We start from the raw sequence: 20,121 nt of genomic DNA, 5'->3' as shown, positions 1-20,121 counted from the left end.
GGCAGGAGCACAGGCTGGATCAGGGAGTGCTGATCAGGCTGTGGGACTGCTGCAATCCCAGGACAGGAGCAGGATATCCTAAATCCAGCACCCCTGGGCCAGGCAGGGGTGAGGAACAAGCTGGGTCTCTGCAGGGTGACAGACCAGGGCTGGTCACAGATCAGGCGGTGCGGCTGCGGTGACAATCCCACCGGACACTCTGGAAAATCCACTCCCAAAAAGGCTCGTTGGGCTGCACCGGGGGTTGCAGGTCGGGTTTATCACAGCGGGCTCAATTCCACAGACGCTTTCACACAACCGGGCATCCCCCTGCACCATCCTCAGCCGGGGAGGAAGGCTGAGGCGCTGCTGCCCTCGGGCGGCAGCCGGCGGCAGAGCGGGCTGAGGCTCCGCCAAGCCGGGCTCGGGTATCTCCATCGTCCCTGTCCAGCGCGGAGAGAGGGGAAGGAGGATGCAGCTCGTCCGTGCGGTGACAAACGTGCCTCCACCTTGTCCTTTTTGTGCTGGAAAACCAAAACGCAGAGAGGTTGGGATCTGCCTGATAGCAGGATGAGCAGGATGGGAATGGGGAGGTTTGACCCACCTGGAGCTGGGCCTTATTCTGCTTCATTGCAGGACTCTGCATCCTCCTCTTCGTCCTCAGGGTGTGTGATCCCCGTGGCGCAGCGCGCCATGACCCTCATCCAGCGCTGCTTCAGCTCCTCAGTGTCAGCCAGGAAGGTGTGGACCTGCCCAGACTGCACCAGCTGGAAAAGGTGCCGGGAATTCTCCTGCGGCAGGTCCCTCACCCTGTATCCCAGCAGCGGGATGGAAGTGTGGGCTCGGACATCCTGCCAAGAGCAGAAGCATGGTGGGAGGCAGGGGATGGGCATAGCGGGAAGGCCCTTGGAGGTGGAGCTGAGCCTGGTCTTACCTGGGGGGCTGCGTAGATGTACAGCACGAGGGGATCATCCCGTGGGATCACAAACCAGCCCCGGGTGCCTCCTTTGCCATTCTTGTCCAGCATCTGCAGGGAACTGCAGAGCAAACTCTGGCCTGAAACCTCTGCAGCTTCCTTCTGCCGAAAAACAACCCAACCACATCCCTGAACACCAGTGCAGGAGGCAGAAAGGGCACTGAGCGATGGCCATTTCCTAGGGAATTCCCTGCCCGCTCCACAGCTCCCTCCAGCCCAGGGGCAGGCAAGGGCTGGTCCTGGCTGCCAGGCTGCGGCACTGAGGGACCAGGGTGTGTGGCAGAGCTCAGAGGAAGTGGGGCAGAGGGGCAGAGCTCACCTCCAAGATGCCTTTATGCTTCCCCTCCCAGTCCTCGAGCACCACGTGGCCCATGAGGAACACGTAACACTCCTGGCACACACGGTTCAGGCGGTTCCCATCGTACTGTAGCTCGGCCCTGTAGTCAGAGCAGCGAGCACACACCACCTGCAGCCACCAGAGCGGGACACTGGTGAGACTGGGGCAGTGCAGGGGAATCCCAGGGACAGCTCCATGAGCACCTGAAGGGCAGGAGCAGCACTGATCCCAGGGAAAAGAGTGTAAGTTGTAGGAGTGGTGTGCTCCAGCCCTAGCAGCCACGTGCACAGGCTGGGAGGGAGGACAGGAGCACAGGGAGACTCACATATCCACAAGCTCGACAGTGGTGCCTGCGGCGCACGATGGCATTGAAGGGCTCCCTGCAGCGCATGCACATGGTCACCAGGTTGTCCCGCACCCACCGTGGAGCACGGCGGCCCAGCTCCTCTGTCTGGGGTGGGAGACTGCATCAATGGGGCTGGTGAGCCATGATCTGGTGCTCCCAGCCCCTCTGATCTCACCTCTTCCCCTCCTCAGCCCTTCTCCCCATCTGCAGCCTCCCCACAGCTCGGTTATCGAGGGAAACTGAGGCACAGCACAGTGGGTGTGGTGCAGGGGAGTGCTGGAGGCAGGTAAGGCATGGGTAGAGCAGGAGGATTACCTTCAGTGCAGGGGTGCCCATCTCCAGCCCATGCACTGCTGTCTTAAAGGTCTCACTCCTCTTCTCCTTCCTGTCGATGGCATCTTGGAAGGCCTAGAGGGGAGGGAGGGCATGGAGGGGTGGTCAGAGAGGATTCCCACCACACAGGGCATCCAGCATGAGTGGGATGTGCCACCTCCTCCAGCACTCAGCAGTACCTTGATCCAGGCATTCTTCTCCTCCTCAGACCTGGGTACAAAAAGGGAGCTGCATAAGCCACTGTCCCTCCTCCCTGAGGGTCTGCGGGACCATCACCCTTCCCCTTACCTGGCCTGCAGTTCCAGCGTCCGCTGCTTTCCTGAGACCAGGAATGTGTTTGGGAACTGCGCATCGTTCAGCTCCCGCACCTGAGAGAGACCAGAGGAAGGATGTGGAGCAGCTGAACCCACCTCCAGCACAGAGACCTTCCCCCATGATGTGAGGGACAGGGACTTCTCTCCTCTGGGACAAGCCCTTCAGCCCCTCAGGTCCTACATGGACCAGATTTCACTGCTGTTTCAGAGGATCTGGGCATATCAACCAGCTCTCCTCACCCACACAGCCACCCCTGGCTCCAGCTCCTCCCTCCTTCCTAAGGAAGCATGGAGCAAAAGCCACATTACACCCCAAAGTGGAGCCCAGGGTTGGGAAGAAGCCCAAAGACAAGGTGCTGTCTGACCTTCATGCTGTCCACGTTGATGCGGAGGTGGACCTGGAACTCAGCTCCCATCTGGATAACTCTGGGCACGCAGTACAGCAGCATGTTGTTGAACTGGGCAGGAAGGGGGAATGGGCTTGGTTGGAGCCCAGCACCAGCCTGCTCAGAGCTGAGGGCTTCCCTGGGATCTAGAGCCGTTTACACCCTGAGGCTTGAGCTGGTCCTTGGGAAGCATCCAGCCCAAAAAGTGACTGTTCCTGTCCCAGCCCTCTCCCACCCTGCAAAGGTGAATTGGTCTGGGAGCATTCAGGGCTCCACAGGTTCCCAACCATCTCCTGTGCAGGGTGCCTTGTACAGGTCAAGGCCCCCCAGCTATGAATTCACCCCCTCTGTGTAGAGATGACCCAGCAACACCCCAGTGAGGTGGTGCCGCCCGTCTCCCCATTCCCAACTTATCTGCTCCCTGCCCTTCCCCTGGGCATCCCGGCTCCCACCAGGAACAGGTACTTCTCCGATGTGCTGTTGTTGCGGGTGGAGATCTTCTGGATTGGCCCCTCCTTGATCAGCTCATTGGAGGGATCCACAATGTCATCTTCAAGGCCCAGCCGCCGATAGACCACCCAGAGGTTCTGCAGCCGCTCCTGAGGGAGGCAGAGGACATTGTGTGGAGCTGAGCAGCCACAACCTTGTCGCTCCTGGTCCTCTCCATCCCCAGGCCAGCAGACGAGCTCTGTGAGGGATGGCACAGCTCTTTGACCCCAGACGCATCTCCCAGCCTTGAACATCACAGCTTATGTTGCAGATATGACTTCTTCAGGCTCAGGGTGATGGGGTCAGGCATCAAGAGCAGGGTCTAACCTCCTCTGCTGAACCCACAGTGCTCCTGCCCTATTCAGGGCATGGCACAGCAACGAGGTCATGAAGGAAGCTGGCAAGTCACTGTGCCATGAGCAGCAAAGCACTTCCAGCTGGGACAGGCACTCACCATCTCAGCGATAGCTGCGTTTGAGTGCTTGGCCACCATAAAAATCATCTGCAGGGCCTCTGTAACCAGGAGAGAAAGGATGGAGGTTAAAGAAAAGTCCAGGGTCTCTCCCTCCCACCGCGTGTGTGGTGGCTGCTGCCCTCCTCTGGGCACAGCCTGCACGGCCCTGGGGACAGCCAGCGGCTTCTTTCTTCCATCCCAGCAGGAGTGGGAACTGCTGGTATCCGCAGGGATAGAAAACTCCCCTGGCCACTGCAGGTCTCCCTGGGGGATGCTCTGGAGGGACTATCCTTATCCTGAACCACCACCCACCGTCCCTGCTGACTCCACAGACTCTGCAAGGGCAGATTTATTTCTCTCCCTGCTAGGAAAGGGTCAGACTGAGAGGTTTATCCAAGGGCAAGAGGTTTATCCAAGAGAATCCAGGTATCCTGATGCCCATGCACAAACAACATCAGGGGGTGTTATTCTCCTACAAACCCACCCTGCTGCTCCCCACAGTGGGAAGAGCCAGAGGGAGCCCTTACTCTCTGCATCATCCCAGTCTGGGGACTCAGGAGGTAGTTTTTGGACATAATCCTTCAGGAGGAGTTCGTAGCGTGGGATCCTCTGCACAGGCTCCAACATGTGGTGTTGCAGTGTTAGGTTAGCACAGACCTTCCTCTTCTGGGGAGAGACACCAGGCATGGAGACAGAAACAGTGATCAGGAACAGAGACCAAGGCAGCTCCTACCCTCTGCTGCTGCCCCTTGCAAGGAGATTTTGGGGAGTGCTGCTGCCGTCTCCCAGTACCTGGATATCAGCAATGAGCTCCTGGAAGGGCAGTGATTTCTCTGACCAGACAGTGACGAGCTCCACGGCCTTGTCAAAGTTCTTGACATATTCACCATACATCTTAAGGAATGGTGCAAGCTTCTGGATCACATCCCCGATCCGTGGGTTGCGGCTCCTGCAGGAAGGAACCAGAGACCACAGTGCAATGGGACAGACAGTGAAGAGTAAATCAAAGCAGTGGCTTGTGCATGGTGGAGAACAGAGGTTTTAACCGCTGTGACCTGCTGTGTCCCCAAACAACTTCATGCTTTCCAGAATGGGATGGTCCCCAGCTTGCAGCCAGCTTAAACCACTTGAGATGTCATGCCCCCCCCCCCCCCGCTTTTCAGATATACCCTGATGTGGGCTGGTGTTTTAAGGAAGAGCTTTAGAGCACAAAGATATTTGGAGTAAACCAGGCTGAGCTCTGGTCCTGATGGAAACCCAAATTCGTCCCTGCTCCCCCATTCTGGCAAAGCAAGCCAGGTATCCTGAGTGCAGCTCACCACTCCTCCATGCGCTTCTGCAGCTCTGGCAGGAAGAACTTGGAGTGGAACTGGTAGATGGAGGAGATGTTGGAGAAGACCATTTTCACCACTTCCTCTGGGACTGTCTTCCCATTTTTGGCTTCTTTCATCAGCTCTGTATAGAATATCTGGAAGAAAGAAGGGGTAAATCAAATGGGTCAGGAAGATGCTTGAGAATTCCTCTCTGAGAGTGGCACATTACCCAGTGAAAGGGCATGACTGTGCAGGAGGGAAATCCCAAGCCCCAAGAGAGAAGTGTGGGGAATGGAAAGCTTTGCTGGGACAAAGGTGCGCCACGAAGGGCCAGACCCATTCTCTGGTCACGAAGACCAAGAGCTCAGCGTGGCTCACATCTGTATAGCTTCATTCTCCCCAAAATCTCCATTAAGCAGTCCCTGGTCTGTGCACACCCTGAACTGAGCCTGGGCACTGCCATAGGGCCCAAGCCCTGCTGAGGGGGTACATGAAACCTGGGGAGTGTGGAGCTGTGCCCTGGCCCTGCGGGGTTTATCAGCATGGGGCAGCCGAGCTGTGCTAGTGGGGCAGATGGGAGCATGGCTTTTGCTTCCCTGTGTGGGTCCCTCTGCTCCCAGCTCACCTGATCAAGAAGGTAAAGGCGGTTGACATACGCCTGCTCTGTCTCCAGCAGCTCCAGAGCGATCTTCTTCTCCTCTGGTTCCTGCATGGGGAGAAAGGATCAATCTCATGGGCAGAGACATGACCCCCACCAGTCTGGAGGATTCAGCTCCATTTCCCAGTGTTTAGAGACCACAGTCCAGCATCAAACTGGACCTTCCCATCAAGGGAAGGAGCTCTACAAAGCATGCAGTGAAAACAAGGGTGAAAACAAAGCTGCCTGGTGGCTGTTCAGAAGCCTGGCTCATGTCCTCCTGGGTCACCCCCTTCTCTGTGCCTATTTCCCCCAGAGCAATACAGGGTTAGTGATCCTGAGGAGTGGGGCAGCGTGGGGTGGATCAACCTACAGATGCACCTAGGAATTGAATGAAGTCCTGCAGAAACATGCTTGCAGTCAGCAAAGGGCAGCACAGCCCTGGCGATGCCCTGAGATGGACCTGGCTGGGCTCACCTGCACATCCCTGCACATCCCTGGCAGTGCTCAAGGCCAGGTTGGACAGGGCTTGGAGCAAGCTGCTCTAGTGGAAGGTGTCCCTGCCCATGGCAGGAGGTTGGAGCCGGATGTGCTTTAAGGTCCCTTCCAACCCAAACCAGTCTGGGATTTTATGATCTGACCCCCTTGGTGCAGTTATATCAGAGCTGGAAGAGACAAGGTCTGCTTGGACCTGACTATGGGGACTTGGTGCCTGAAGCACCAGGAAAGGGGCCACTTCTGTCACCCCACACCACAGCCCTTGCAGGGCAGGGGCCTGCTGAGGGCCTGCAGAGGCCTCAGCTCCAATCCAATCCAACCCAACCCCGGAGCTCACCTTGCTGCCCAGTTTGAGCCCGGGATCCTGCTGCCTCCTCCAGTTGTCCTCTCTGATCTTGTGCCGGAAGGAACTGAGGCATTTGAAGCTGAGCCCGCGGTGCCCCTGCTGCTGCTGCTCATTGTTCCCTTGCTCTGCTTGGTGCTGGGCATCCATCTGGGAGAGGCTCTGGCTGGCTGGAGGTGCTGGAAGCTGCTGGGACTGGCTGCTTGCAGGAGTGGGCTGGATGTGTGGAGCCTGCTTGTCCCTCCAGGCCCTGCCATGATAGAATTGGTGTGATCAGCTCACCCATTCCCCCATGATGTGGCCCAACCAGCTCCCAGGTTAAAGCCACCATCCTCAAGTAAAGGTCATAAGACACAAAGCAGCTGATGCTGCTTTGCTCTCCAAACCAGGGTCTGAGAGCCCATACATCCTCCAAGGATCCAGCCTCTCTTTTCCAGTGCCTCCTGCTGATGCGATCAGGCCCTGTCCTGCTCTAGAAGAACACAACTGCTGTTTATCCCACCCACAGCCATTTCTTTCCCAAAGGATAACCCTGACCACTGCGGTGTTGGCACAGCTCTGGCCCTCTGCCTGCTGCCACCACAGAGCCAAAGTGGGGAGTAGCAGCCTCAGGCACGAGGCTTTAAAAGCCAAAGAGCCAAGAGGTGTCAGCCAAGAGGAGGCTTGTGTAGGTGGTTGTGCAGAGGGGTAGCTCTTTGGTGGTTTTCTCTCTTCCCGTTTCCAGCAAAGACAAGGAAAACAGGTCCAGAGCAGGCAAGGGGGAGAAGCCACACAGGGCAGAGGCTGTGAACATGACAGTGTTCATGTCTGTCACCTGAGAGCTGGCCCCTGTGGTGAACTGCCCTGGACAGAAACTAGAAAGACATTTGCTGGTGGCCTGCATACAGGAGTGGGATAAGGAGGAGGGGACAACTGGGATGAAACTGGACACAGAACTGCAAATCTGAGGATAGCAGATGACTTGAGGGGCAGACATTCCTGTGAAACAGATGATGGGTCTGTTCTCACACTGATCAGCACGTCTGTGAGCTCGGTAGTGCATCCACAGCCATGCTCACATCCCCTCCTGTCTATGGGGATGGCATAACCCTTCATGTGACAGGGAGGCTTCATCTCCTGGTGCCTCCCAGACTGTGCCAGCCTAACCCCACCCCCAGGATCCAACTGGGAACTTCTCTCTTTCTATTTGTGCTGACCTGGCCTAAGCCATTTTCTGTTCCAGAAAACTTGTTTCCAGGCTCCTCAGCTTCCCCTGAAAGTCAAAGTTACTTCTATTTCCCCTAAATCCAACTCACGCTTCATGATGAACAACAAACACTCTGCAGCAGTGAAACGGAGGCACATCAAATGCCACAAATGCTTCCAACACCACAACATCACAAGGGCAAACTTCAGCTGTGGGACCACGGGGAGAACCACTGCTTTGGAGCCATCCAGAGCAGAAAGCTGGGGACAAGGCAGCAGAGATGGAGGTGACATTCCCGGAGCAGAAGGAAATCTTCTGCCTGACCACCTCTACTGCAGAACCCATTGGCCCAACCACACGGCCTCACCGAGGCTCTCTGAGAGGACACAAGGGAAGGCAGGATTTGGTCTCCTGGTTCAACAGATGGGGAATCTGAGGCACAGACCACAACAATGACTCACCCCAAGCCTCAGAATCACTTCCACACCAGGGGCAAGGCAGATCCCCTCGCTCCAACCCTGGGTCACGCTGTCTGAGGGTCCCAACTCGCTTCACTCCCAGTGAAGGTGCTGTTTCATGGGTCTCCTGTGCTGCCCAAAAGGAACTTGCTCTTCCCTTTAACTCGATGCTTTCTCTTCCCTTTCCAAGGAGTCCCATCGCTGCAAACAGCTGGATAGTCTGAGACTGATGCCTGAGGTTGGATCCTCCCAGGCTTTCAAGCAGTTAATTCCCAGTGAAAGCCCTTGCCCATACATTTGCAAATCAAAACCCTTTTTCCCAAGAAGCAGGAGAAAAAGCATTCACCGGCCAGGCTGATGCAAGGGTGCTGAGCACAGAGGCAACGTGGCACAACCTAACCCTGAGCCAGGCACTGACATCTCCAGCACAGCCACATCCCACTGAGGTTTTCAGCCTTCTGTGCACAGGAGGAAGACACTGGGGCAGATCTGAGTGCTAAAGAGCAGCAAATCACCTCGTCAGCTCCTCCACAGCCTCCAAACCACCTCCGTGCTGGGTTCCTTCTTTCCAAAATCCACGCTACACAGAGCCCAAATGCACCCACAGCACCCAGGACCCTGGCTCCTTACCAGCGCTCTTCAAACACAGCCACCAGGTTCAGCACCCTCTGTTGGTTATCAGCCTCTTCCTCCATGGCACTGCCTGCGCCGGCTGGGAGCGGGTGTCAAGGGGCTGCAGGGTGGGTGCAGATGATCCCTTCTTCTCGAGGTGTTTCTGGGACCTAGGATGTTGTTTTGGGATGAGGATTTGCACAAGGCAAAGACCATCTGCTGCCCTTCTTTCTGTGGGGGGAGAGCTTGTCTCTGCGCTGGCCTCAAAAGGGAAAGGAAAGAGGAAGCACAGCACAAGTAGGAGAAACGTTGAGAAAACACCGGGAATTTGTTCAGTTTGGGAGAACCTCACCGGGTGTGCCCCAAGCTGGGCAGAACCATGCCCAGAGCAGCAGTGGGGCTGGGGCAAGCGCAGGAGGCCTGATGGCTGCCTGCAGGGAGCCCCCAGCAATGGGGTGGGCTGTGCCCCACACTGGGGTACCCCTCACTAGGAGCGGCTGCCCCACACCCCTTGGGTGGCAGTGTTGAGCTGCTGGAGGGCAGGAGGCTCTGCAGAGGGATCTGGCCAGGCTGGATCCATGGGCTGTGGCCAATGGGATGAGGCTCAACAAGGGCAAGTGCCAGGTCCTGCACTTGAGCCACAACCCCCTGCAGCGCTCCAGGCTTGGGGAAGAGCGGCTGGAAAAGGAGCTGGGGGTCCTGATTGATGGAGCTGAGCATGAGCAGCTTGTGCCCAGGCAGTCAGGAAGCCCCCAGCATCCTGGCCTGGATCAGCACCAGTGCGGCAGCAGGGCCAGGGCAGGGATTGTGCCCCTGCACTGGGCACTGGTGAGGCCGCACCTCGAATCCTGTGTTCAGCTCTGGGCCCCTCACTCCAAGAGAGACATTGAGGGGCTGGAGCGGGGCCAGAGAAGGGCACTGGAGCTGGTGCAGGGCCTGGAGCACAGTGTGATGGGGAAGGGCTGAGGGACCTGGGGGGTTCAGTCTGGAGAAGAGAAGGCTCAGGGGGGACCTGATGGCTCCCTACAAGTGCCTGAGAGGAGGATGGAGCCAGGAGGGGCTGGGCTCTGCTCCCAAGGAACAAGGGATGGGACAAGAGGAACCGGCCTCAAGCTGCACCAGGGCAGGTTTAGATGGAGCTGAGGAACAATTCCTGCCCCAGAGGGTGCTCAGGCATTGGAACAGGCTGCCCAGGGCAGGGCTGCAGTCACCGTCCCTGCAAGTGTTCACAGCCCGTGGAGACGAGGCCTCAGTGCCATGGGTTAGGGGTGGCCTTGGCAGTGCTGGGGTAAGGGCTGGACTGGATGAGCTGAAAGGGCTTTTCCAACCATTCCATGATTCCTTGTCCCTTCCCTTCAACTGCGCCTCCATCTTCCCCCCCCCCCGCAATGGTTCCCCCCGCGCTTCCCCCCCTCCTTGTGCGCCATGGTCCCATCCCTGCGCCCGGCGCGGTGACGCAGGACGCACCGGTGGAGCGGGCAGCGCAGGCGCAGTGGCGGCGGGGCCATGGCGGCGGTGGCATCTCCGCTGCCCGCGGCGGCGCCGGCGCCCCCTGGCGGTCCCGCGGGGCCCCCCGAGGGCAGCGAGGCGCTGCTGGTGGCGCTGGGCGCGGGGCTCGCCGCCGCCAGCCACCCGCTGCTCTACGTGAAGCTGCTCGTGCAGGTCCGGGGCTGCCGCGGGGGACGGGGGCACCGGGGGGGGACCGGGACCCCAGCGTGGGGGGTGTGGGCTCCTCTGTGGTGCCCCTGTAGAGAGCGCTGTGTGAACGGCCCCCCCTTCGTAACAGGTGACCCCTGTGAAATGGGGCACCTGTACATGGGGGGTCCGCGGATGGGGTTCCCGTGTGGGACGGGGGCCTCTGTGTAACCAGGGGATGAGGGCAGCTGTGAAACGGGGGAGCCTGGGTGATAGAGAGACCTGCGACAACGGCAGCCCCGTCTGTAACAGGGAATAGGGAGCCCTGTGTGGAGGGGACACCCTTACAGCAGGGGGTTGGGACCCCCCATATGATGGGATTGGGACACCGTGTCCAGTGGGGACGCCTATAAAAAAGGGGGGGCGGGGAATGGGGATCCCTTCTGCACTGGGGGCTCCTGTGTAAGGAGGGGTGGGAAATGCCTCTGTAAACGGTGTCCTGAGACGTTCTGTAATAGGGACCCCCCCAGAATGGGAGGTTTGAGGACCCCGTGTGCCCTGCAGTGGGAAAGGGACTGCCAGTACCATGGGATCCCCATTTATCTGAGGGTAACAGGGAGAACAGGGCCCTTTGGCAGCTCACGGATACCAGGATAGAGGCTGCATGGCTTCAGGAGCTTTGGGAATGCCAGACAGGAGCCTGCTCATAGGGTTTCTCTTGCAGGTCGGGCACGAGCCACTACCTCCAACCATTGGAAGAAACGTGCTGGGAAGAAAAGTCCTTTACCTGCCTGGCTTCTTCACCTATGGTGAGCGAACATCCCTTGCTGCCAGCTCAATCAAGGTCCTGCCTAAAACCAGGGCTGGGAGCTGCTGACCCCCAGCAGCCCTCCCGCATCCCCACTGGGATCATCCTGAGGCTGCAGAGAGACATAAAACCCAACAGCTGGTTGTAAGGCAAAGACGTACCTACCTGTTGGTGGGGACAGGGAGGTGGTGGCCCCGGTGTTGGTGCTTCATCTCCTTCCCGTGGCATGTTGCTCTGAGCTTACACCATAGCAGAGGGGTTGGTGGGGGTTTAGGTGGGGCAGGTTTGTTGGTGGAGGGTTTGATGTGTGTTAGAGACAGCAAAGCGCCTGCCTTTGCTACCAAACAGCCCTGCAATAACTCGCCCCCCTGCCCTCCTCGTTTGTGTTGTAGATGGAGCCCTAAACGGACAGAAATCCCAAGAAAAGGGGAAGGTAATATGTTTAGAAGGAAAAAAAGTGACTTTTTTCTCTCGTTGCTGCTGGAGCAGCAGGGGAGAGGCGGGTGGATGCTCTGTGACCTTGGGGGTTGCTTTCCCAGTGGGTTTGCTGTGGGGAAGGGGAGCACACGGTCCTGAAAGCCAGGTTGGGCTGATCCCAAACCCATCCTGAGCCACCCAGAGCTGGAAACCCTCTGATGCTGCCATTTGGAATATGCATTTTCCAAACGGGTGGGTGATGGAGATGTACAGATCTTAGCTTGGGACAGCAAAGGATGGGGGGCAAGAGCAGTACTCACAGGCATGTAGCGAGTTGTGTTCCGCCTTGTTATGTCAAAGGGAAATTGGGATCCATTGTTTTGGCTGGAGACCTAAGGAAGTTTGCCTGGGAGAAGGTGGTGGGGCAGGAACTGAAGGTGGGTTTGTGAAATCCATGTTAATCCCCAGGATGGAGGAGGGAGGAGGTGACACCACACAGCACGAGATGATCTCTCCCTGTCCCGCTCCAGTCAACCTGCCTTGTAGCCCTTCCAGATGAGCAAAAGAGTCAAAAGATGAGGAGTAGCCCAAAATACTGGAGCTGTCCTTCCAGGTTAGATAGATGACAGGGAATACTTAAGGATTCTGTGCATCCTATATGAAGTTCAGGGCTGTTACACTAAATCACTACAGTGTGGTTTTGGCTGGAGGTCTTTGGAGTGCTCTGGCTCCCAGCTGACAGCAGCCTGGTGTTTTCTTACCCAGCCAGACACATTGTGGAAGTGGATGGGAAGAGAGGCCTCTTCCGTGGTCTTACTCCTCGCCTCATCTCAAGCACTTTGTCAACCATCACCAGGGGGAGTGTGAAGAAGGTAAAGGTCAGCTTCTGTCTCCATTAATCAGCTTGCAGGGGTGGCTGGTGCTACTGCAGAGAGCCTGCATGTGCCTGCCCCCAACCACGACTGCACGTGGAGGACTAAAGAGCCCAAATCTTTCCTAAGGGTTCAGAGTACTCCTCCAGGACAGGAGGAGAACAGTGCCCATATCCCCCAAACTTCTTTTTAAACCTGTTTTTCTTTTAATTCAAACAACCCCTCTTTTCCCTTGTTTTATTTCCCTTACTTCCTTCTCCTGTTTCCCTCTTGCCTGTTTTTCTCTTCCTGTCAAGAGCACAATTGCTCTTGGTTCCCTCCTGTCCTCAGACATTGAGGGTTTTGGGTCAGTGTCTCCTTCAGTTTTGACCATGTTTCTTCTCTCTCCACTCAGGCCTTTCCGCTGGAAGACATGGAGCACGTTTCTAACAAGGATGATGTAAAGACCTCCCTTAGGAAAGTGGTGAAAGAGGTGAGAAGGGGATGTTGCATCTTCATGGGTGATCAAGGAGATCGCAGTGATGTGCCCGGAGAGCAGAGGAAGCTTAAACTGTGGGCTGTGGGTGGAATTACTTGGAGAGAGCCTCTGGGTGAGAAGGCTGTGGGATTTAGTAGCCACTCTGTGTCCACCTGTGGAATATTTCGTAGGAATAGAGGTCTGCCATGAGCAACAGGTTTCAAAAGGGGACTTGAAATAGGTTTCCCTGTGCTGAGGGAAAGGCCTGAGCTGTGCAGGTGGAGCAGAGCAGCTTTTCACACTGGTGTGGGTTTGTTTCTTCCCAGACCTCCCATGAGATGATGATGCAGTGCATGTCCCGCGTTGTCTCACATCCGCTGCACGGTGAGTCCTGTCCTGCTGCCTGGCAGCTCTCTCTGGACTGGGGGTCACCCCAAAACCCTGATTACTTCATGTGCTTCCCTATCATAAATGACTTTATATGAAATCAGAGCAGATGCAGGTCTGAGCCTCTTAGGGAGGCTGACACTTCAAGGGCCTTCAAGAACCAACCCAGCAAAGCAGTAAGGTGCTCCATTCATTCATCCAAGAGCTCGTCCTATAGATCCCATTTGGGTTAGGGCCAGAAATCCCTCCCATCACTTACAGTATCAAGGAGGTCACCAGTTTCTAATGAGGACCACTGAGAGGAGCTGGAGGTGACACAACTTGAGGGAAGGACGGGCAGAAGGGTCAGGCTGTGTTTTCCTTCACATCCATTGCAACCCAAACAGGATTTGTTTCTTTGCCAGCCCTGTGTTTCTCTCCTCCTAGTGATCTCTATGCGCTGCATGGTCCAGTTCATAGGCCGGGAAGTCAAGTACAGGTGAGTGGCTGCAGCTCTGAAGGGTTTGGGCACACAGAAGCATGAGTCTGGGAGTCAGCAGTGCCAGGGGCAGTGGGGGATTTGGCAACCCAGGAGGTTTGAGTGGCCAGAAAGTGAATCTGAGCTGTGCTTAGAGGGTGGGTGACTGCAGGGTGAAGGTACAGGGGAAGGCTGGGCTCTGTACCCAGGGTGCCTTGGTTCTGCCTTGTGCCCATGGGGGTTTCGGTGGCTGTAACACACCTGTCATCACACAGTGCGTCTCCTGCCGTTTTACTTCAGGTGTTAATAGAAAGAGAAGCCAGCAGGGAGGCAGAGCAGGAAACACAAAACATTGCTGCAGCCCTGCAAGATTTTTCCAAGCCTGTCCCTCTGCACTACCCGTGCAGCCACATGAAAGCATGCTAACCCATGACAGCCAGCACGAGCTCCCAGGGACAGCACAGGGTTCTTGGGCTGAGAATTAGCTGAATCAGAGCTCGTGATGTGCTGTGGTTGCAGCACGTGTATCCACTCACGCAAAGCCAAGCAGAGTTCTTCTAGCTTCAGCATTTGAATGGTTGTCAGCAAGTTGAGTGTTCTCCTGGGCAGACCTGACCCTCTTTCATGAGTTGAGGAGAAGCAGCAAGAACAGAGCTGCAGAGCCACACTGCAGTGCAGGCGCAATGGCTGGGGTGACACTGCTGTGCCTGGTGGCTGCAGAACGCGTGTGAAGCTGCACAGGGCAGAGATGGAGCAACCCCTGATGCTTACAGCTCTTTTCCTTCCTTGGCAGTGGTGTGTTCAGTGCCATTGGCAGGATACTTAAGGAAGAAGGGATCCTGGGATTCTTTGTGTACGTGAGTTGTTTCAGTACCTTCTCCTGTAGTCCAAGGGAACTGGTGGCTCTCCTGGTTGCTCTGCCAACCTCAGTTAGAGTGGTGCTGAGCTCCAGAACCTTGCCTGACCCTGGGACTCTCACATCATTCCCATGAGCACAGATTAAATCTGTGGCTTTGACAGCATTCCAGCTTGGCCATTAAGTTTGGCTCAGATCTTATCTTCACTCAAACCTTCAGAGCCCAGACAAACCCAGTAGTTTTTTCATACCTTTCTCTTTTTCCCTTGATGCTTCCTTGTGTTTCAGTGAAGGGCCATTTAAAGCACTTGTTTGTGCAACAGGCACCAAGATCAAGTGCAACAATGAGACCCCTTGTTGAAATAAAAGCCAGGGGCTGGGTAAGAAGCACATTCCTTGAGGAGCACCGTGGGTGCTTGCAGTGACCCTGTTTGCCTGTATGGCAGGAACACGATGCTGCCCAGTGCTCAATGCTCAGTGGCATTGCTGACTGGCCCAAAAGGAGCTGAAAGGTGCTTCCAGCTGCTTATGAGGCGTGGTGGTGAATTGGTGGCATCACTGAAGTGGAATTCTATTGGACACCTTTTTGCTTGAGCCCTTATTTAATGCTTTTTGCCTTTTTTTCCCCCAATTTACATAAAAGCAGAACCACGTGCTGCCTCTGCTCCCAGTGGGGAGATAACTCACTTTAGTGTGTCAACAATAGTAAAGGCAGCTCTGACATTTCTGGAGGGGATTTCAGGCCTGATGCCGTTGGCTCTGCAATCACAAAATCTGGGCCTCCAGATAAAACCTGAACGCATCAGGGAGAGGCAAGCAGTCGGAGGGGGTATCACCTATGATCCGCTTCTCCTGAAGGGAAAAGGGCCTGAGGTCTGCAGAGCTCCCATCAATTTCAGTGTCCCTACATCTTCCTTTTGCAGCCCACAGCTTCTCTGCTGGGCTGTGCAGCCCCAGATCTCCATTAAATACAGGTTCCTCTGGGATGGCCCCTGTGTGTGGGGCACGGCCAGAGCAGGCTGCAATCCTCCTTCCCCTTCACCTCCCGAGGAATAAACGTGACAGGAGCTGCCGCATTTCCTTCTATCCCCATAAAATAAACACTGTTGGCAGCCTAATTAAACTTAATAGTTCACAGGAAAAGCTTTAACACAACCCAAAATGTCTCAGGAGGGCTCTGAAGTTATACGTGCTCTATAGCCCCGCTAGGAAATCACACTGCTGGGGAGGGGGGCACAAGCTGCATCTCTAGGACCAAACTGCTGCTTCCCTGCTCCCAGCAATCCAAACACATCCTCTCCCTTAAAAATCATTGCTCCATTAAAACCATTAAAATCGCTTGTTTCTGGTGGCCTTACAACCTCTGTGCAGCACCAACGGTGGCACGCTCTGGATGTGTGCATGGCTGGAGAGAAGCACTTTCAGGGGATGGACATATCTCCTTCCCCTCATATCTGCAGCAGTCTCCTGCCTGCCAGCAGGCCAGAAGGATGTTCCCTGGGCTCCAAAACTGCTGTGCATGGCCAGCTTGAAGATGGCTGCTCCCAGTCCCTGGCACTGGGGTTTCTTCTGCTGGGTCACAGCACTGTACATCACAGCCTTCCTCATCTGCCTGCTCCTGTTCTGGCTTTTAATGACTTCTCTTTTACAAATATTCCTAGTCCGGATTTCCTTGGGCATCTCACCAGGCTTGAGATGTAGCACAAATGAATTTGGGTTTTTAAGCCCCTTTCTGCAGCTCTCAGAGCCCTGGTCTCCAGTCACCCCATAAGCTTGGGCCCAGCATCCATTGTTACTTTGATGATGGAGGAGAAAGAGGGATGGATCCTTACTGCACATGGAACAAATGATGTGATTCTCTATCAACAGATGGGTAGGGTTTTCCTTATGTGGCTGCCACGGCCCAGCCTCTGTTTCTGGACTTTATTAAGCCCCTGTTGTATCTGCAGCAGCTCAGGAGTGTGCTTCAGTCTTCAGGCTGAGTGAGAGAAAGGATTTTTTTTCCTCAAAGGCTGAAAGCTAAACACAAAGCAGACCTTCTCCTTGGGACCAGAGAGCTTTGATTTCCTTGTCCTGGCTGCTGCTCTCATCTATCACATCTCTTCTATTAAAGACTTCTGCTGCGTCCAGCCCCCGAGACCTGGGCAGCATCTCCAAAAAGCATAAATCTCAATCCTAAGCAAGCAGCAGCCTGGAGCAGAGCGTGTGGTTCTGACTGTGCTGCTGCTGCTGCAGCAGGAAACAAAACTGGTCTCCTGCTCCAAATGGGCAGCATCAGGTTTGGGAAGAAAGGAATGACTTGGATTTGTGTGCTCTTTGCAGCCCAGCAAACACTCAGGTGACTCAACAGGCTCATTTTCAGAACTGCACACATCTGCTGGTGAAACACAGCTTTAATGCACACCAGGATCCTTTTGCAATGCAACAACCGCGCAGCCAAAGCAGGAGGCTCTGTGCTCGATGCCTGCAGTGGTGCAGCAGATGCTGGAGAAGGGCTGACCTGGAGAAACCCTTTGAACTGCTCTGTTAATGTTTTAGCCATGCTTCCAGAGGGCAGCAGGGAACGGGGGGGAAATCAGAGGGACTGGAGTGCTGCCCCCTGTGAATCCCACATTGCGGTAGTGGGTTTTGCAGGAACAACCCCCCTCATTTTAATTTCTAAAAGGAGGAAGAGGCCAGAGATGAACTTCTCATTCTGCATCCAGAAGAGCATCTGTAAAACGAGCTTGATAGATCCACTTCATCTGTGTCTCACTTGGGTTTCAGAGCAGGAGCTGGCCAAGGAGAGATTTGGGGTAGAAAAAGGTGACTTGGCTGAGTTGTGTCTGAATGACAGATCCCAACCTTCGTACTCCAGAGCATCCCCTGGCTGGAGCAGCTGCAGCACGTGTAGAACCACGTTTGAAGGCTGGGAGGGCTCTTCCCTTCTCCCTTTCACTTCCTCCCAAAGTAAAGATGCATTCTGGGGGAGTGGGGTTCCTCTGTGCTGGTGGAGGGAGGGCTGAGCACCTCAGAAGGCAGCACTTGGGACCCTTCTGCACCTGACCCCCCTCTTTTCACCTTGCAGGGGTTTAGTTCCCCACATCCTGGGGGACGTCATCTTCCTCTGGTGCTGCAACCTCCTGGCTCACTTCATCAACACCTACGCTGTGGATGATAACGTGAGTGCAAGTGCCCAGTGGAGGGGTTGGGGGGCCTGTCCCAAGCACCTGCACTTGGAAGGAGTTAACAGGAAGTGGGGGGTCATTGAATACAGATGCTGGGCTTTGAATACAGCCCTGTGAAAGTGCTGAGATGCTGCGTCTGCTCAGGGCTGTTTCAGCTGCACTTTGGGGGGGAATCAGCTTTGATAGCAAATGTCTTCCCTGATTCCCAGCTGGGGTGTAGTGTGATTACTGTGGCTTTCCACCTTGTTCCCCTGCTGCATGCCCTGTGTTTGAGGCCCAGAGGGATGTCACCTAGTGGCAGTGACAGCCTGGTGTCACCCAGCTCCTCCACAATCCCTTTGGTTTCTCTTTGCAGTTCAGCCAGGCATCGGTGATCCGGAGCTACACCAAGTTCGTGATAGGGGTACGTAGGAAATGGCTGTGTCATTTCTCCTCTTCCTGCCATCTGTGGGGTGAGAGCTCATGATCTGGGGCGAAGGCTGGTCTGTCCTTTATATCCAAATGAAGATAACTTTGCTGACATGCCGAAGCTGGAAATAGGTTTTCTGACACAGTGAACGTTAGTGAGGCTCCTGGTTTTCTGTGCTTTCAGATCGCTGTGAGCATGCTGACATACCCATTCCTTCTCGTGGGAGATCTCATGGCAGTGAATAACTGTGGGTATGTCCATCACACTGAGATCTAAGGCTTTCTCTTCCTTTCTTCTAGCCCCTTGTTGGCTGAATCCACTGCTAACGATCATAAAGCTTTCATACAGAGCCATAAACTCGATGGCACCTCGCAGAGCCATCTCCTTTCCTGTCCCAGGTTGCTTATAATTTTAGATCAGAGGACACAGACAAGAGCAGCACAAAAGCTCAAGTGAAGAGAAACAGGGGGAGTCGTGGTGGTGTGGCCCGGTCTGAAGTAGACTGGAGTCAGGAGGGATCAAAGGGATTGTGTTGGGGAGCAGCACAAGGGAAAGCAAAGCTGCACACAGCAGTGGGTGCAGACAGGGGCAGGACCAAGCTGGCTTTCTCAATCCCTTGCTGCAAGACATCTTCTGCATTCATGCTTGTGGGAAGGGGACTGGATCCAAGGTGCTGGTGTGGTGGTTTCCAAGTATCTGCTGGCTGTTGAAGGTGTAGATACAGTGCATAGTCCTGGATTAATGCATCCAGGTAGCACTCCAGGGGTAATTAAATCACATGATCTGTTGCATTGTAAATAATGAGCTGGTCATTTGGCCTTCAGCCCAGTGCAGACACTGTTCTGTGTCCTCACTTACACTGGCGGCTGCTCTTGTGTTACCTGTGGGATAATGTGACACCTCCACAGACCGCCTCAGCTATTCCTTGTTGCCGTGCAGGTTGTGCGCTGGCCTCCCTCCCTACGCTCCTGCATTCACATCCTGGATCCACTGCTGGAGGCATCTCAGTGCCCAGGTGAGGGGCACACGCAAGGCTTGGGGCTCCCAGTGCTCCTTCCTGAGGTTCCTGAGCCACGTCCTTCATGTGCTGTAACCTGTTTTCACCCTCCAGCTGTGGCACTGGTACCCAGCATGGCAGCACTGCTCTGCCTGTTAAGTGCCCTGAGCTGGCAGCCTGCAGACTTTTAGCCAATGCATTGCATGCAGCAAAGGAAGGTGGCTCTGCCCTTCTCTATTCCTTATCAATGGGGGAAAGGCCCAACTCCAGCACGCGTGGAGCTGAAACCCCACTTTCTCTGTAGCACCGCGGGGTGCTCAGGCCTTGCAGTGGGCATGTGTCAGCCCCTGCTAAACCAGCTGCAGTTCTCTGGCTGGGTCCCAGTGTGGCTGCCCTGACCCTGCACTTTCTCTTCTTCTTCTCTTCCTCCTCCTCCCCAGGGGCAGCTGTTCCGTGGCTCCAGCCTGCTCTTCCGCAGAGCTCCCATCCCAGCCGCCCGCTTCCCCATTGACTGACTCCTGGGCAGGGAGAGGTGATGAACTTGAATGAAGTCCTCAAGAAACCCTGAGCTTGATTTGATATTTGTAGAGTTTTAGTTTTTGATCCAAATTCCGTGGTGCCAGAATAAGACACCTCCTCTCCAGTAAGACCAGCACCAAGTTGGCTTCTGGACATCTTGCTTCAGGCTCCAGCTGGACCAAAGCTCCATCCTCATGGCTGTTTCAACCAGGATATGCAGCAGAGAGCAGAAGAGCGTTGACTTGCCTCTTTGGTCCAGTTTATGGCTCTGGAAGTCTGGGAAACCAGAAAATGCCCAGATACTAAATGAGGGACAAAAGACTGCTTCATTCTGCCTGAGCTGGGGAGCAGCAGGAGATCCAGGGTCTCCTTGCTGGGAAGGCTACAGCAGCTGACCAGCTTCCTGCCTTTCTCCTCTGGAGAGGGCAAACGTTGGCATGGCTCATCCCGAGCGAGATCAACCCTGCGACCTGTATTTG

The 20,121-nt window shown here is 55.4% G+C and overlaps 2 protein-coding genes across 2 annotated transcripts; one reads left to right on the top strand and one right to left on the bottom strand.

Annotated features, from left to right (window-relative positions):
• Positions 1-596: 596 nt before the first annotated feature.
• Positions 597-6,570, bottom strand: FGD2 (FYVE, RhoGEF and PH domain containing 2; the record flags this gene model as incomplete). Its single annotated transcript, XM_080633187.1, has 15 exons — positions 6,400-6,570; positions 5,553-5,633; positions 4,934-5,082; positions 4,407-4,563; positions 4,142-4,280; positions 3,615-3,673; positions 3,124-3,270; positions 2,651-2,743; positions 2,260-2,339; positions 2,151-2,181; positions 1,954-2,046; positions 1,618-1,743; positions 1,275-1,421; positions 914-1,057; positions 597-830 (listed from the first exon to the last, which is right to left on the bottom strand). The coding sequence occupies exons 1-15, from the start codon at positions 6,553-6,555 to the stop codon at positions 597-599; spliced, it is 1,836 nt and encodes a 611-aa protein (XP_080489313.1). The 5' UTR covers positions 6,556-6,570.
• Positions 6,571-10,167: 3,597 nt separating this feature from the next.
• On the top strand, positions 10,168-19,638 carry MTCH1 (mitochondrial carrier 1; the record flags this gene model as incomplete). The annotated part of the gene is made up of 12 exons (XM_080633082.1): positions 10,168-10,323; positions 11,021-11,105; positions 12,287-12,393; positions 12,788-12,865; positions 13,177-13,234; positions 13,664-13,715; positions 14,488-14,547; positions 17,618-17,711; positions 18,073-18,120; positions 18,310-18,377; positions 19,066-19,141; positions 19,564-19,638. The coding sequence occupies 12 exons, from the start codon at positions 10,168-10,170 to the stop codon at positions 19,636-19,638; spliced, it is 957 nt and encodes a 318-aa protein (XP_080489208.1).
• Between the last annotated feature and the right edge of the window lie 483 nt (positions 19,639-20,121).

This window comes from Psittacula echo (genome assembly GCF_963264785.1).
Source record: "Psittacula echo genome assembly, chromosome: 22".
Taxonomy (NCBI): Eukaryota; Metazoa; Chordata; class Aves; order Psittaciformes; family Psittacidae; genus Psittacula; species Psittacula echo.
Note: the sequence above shows the minus strand (reverse complement) of the source record. Positions and strands in the feature narration are given on the sequence as shown.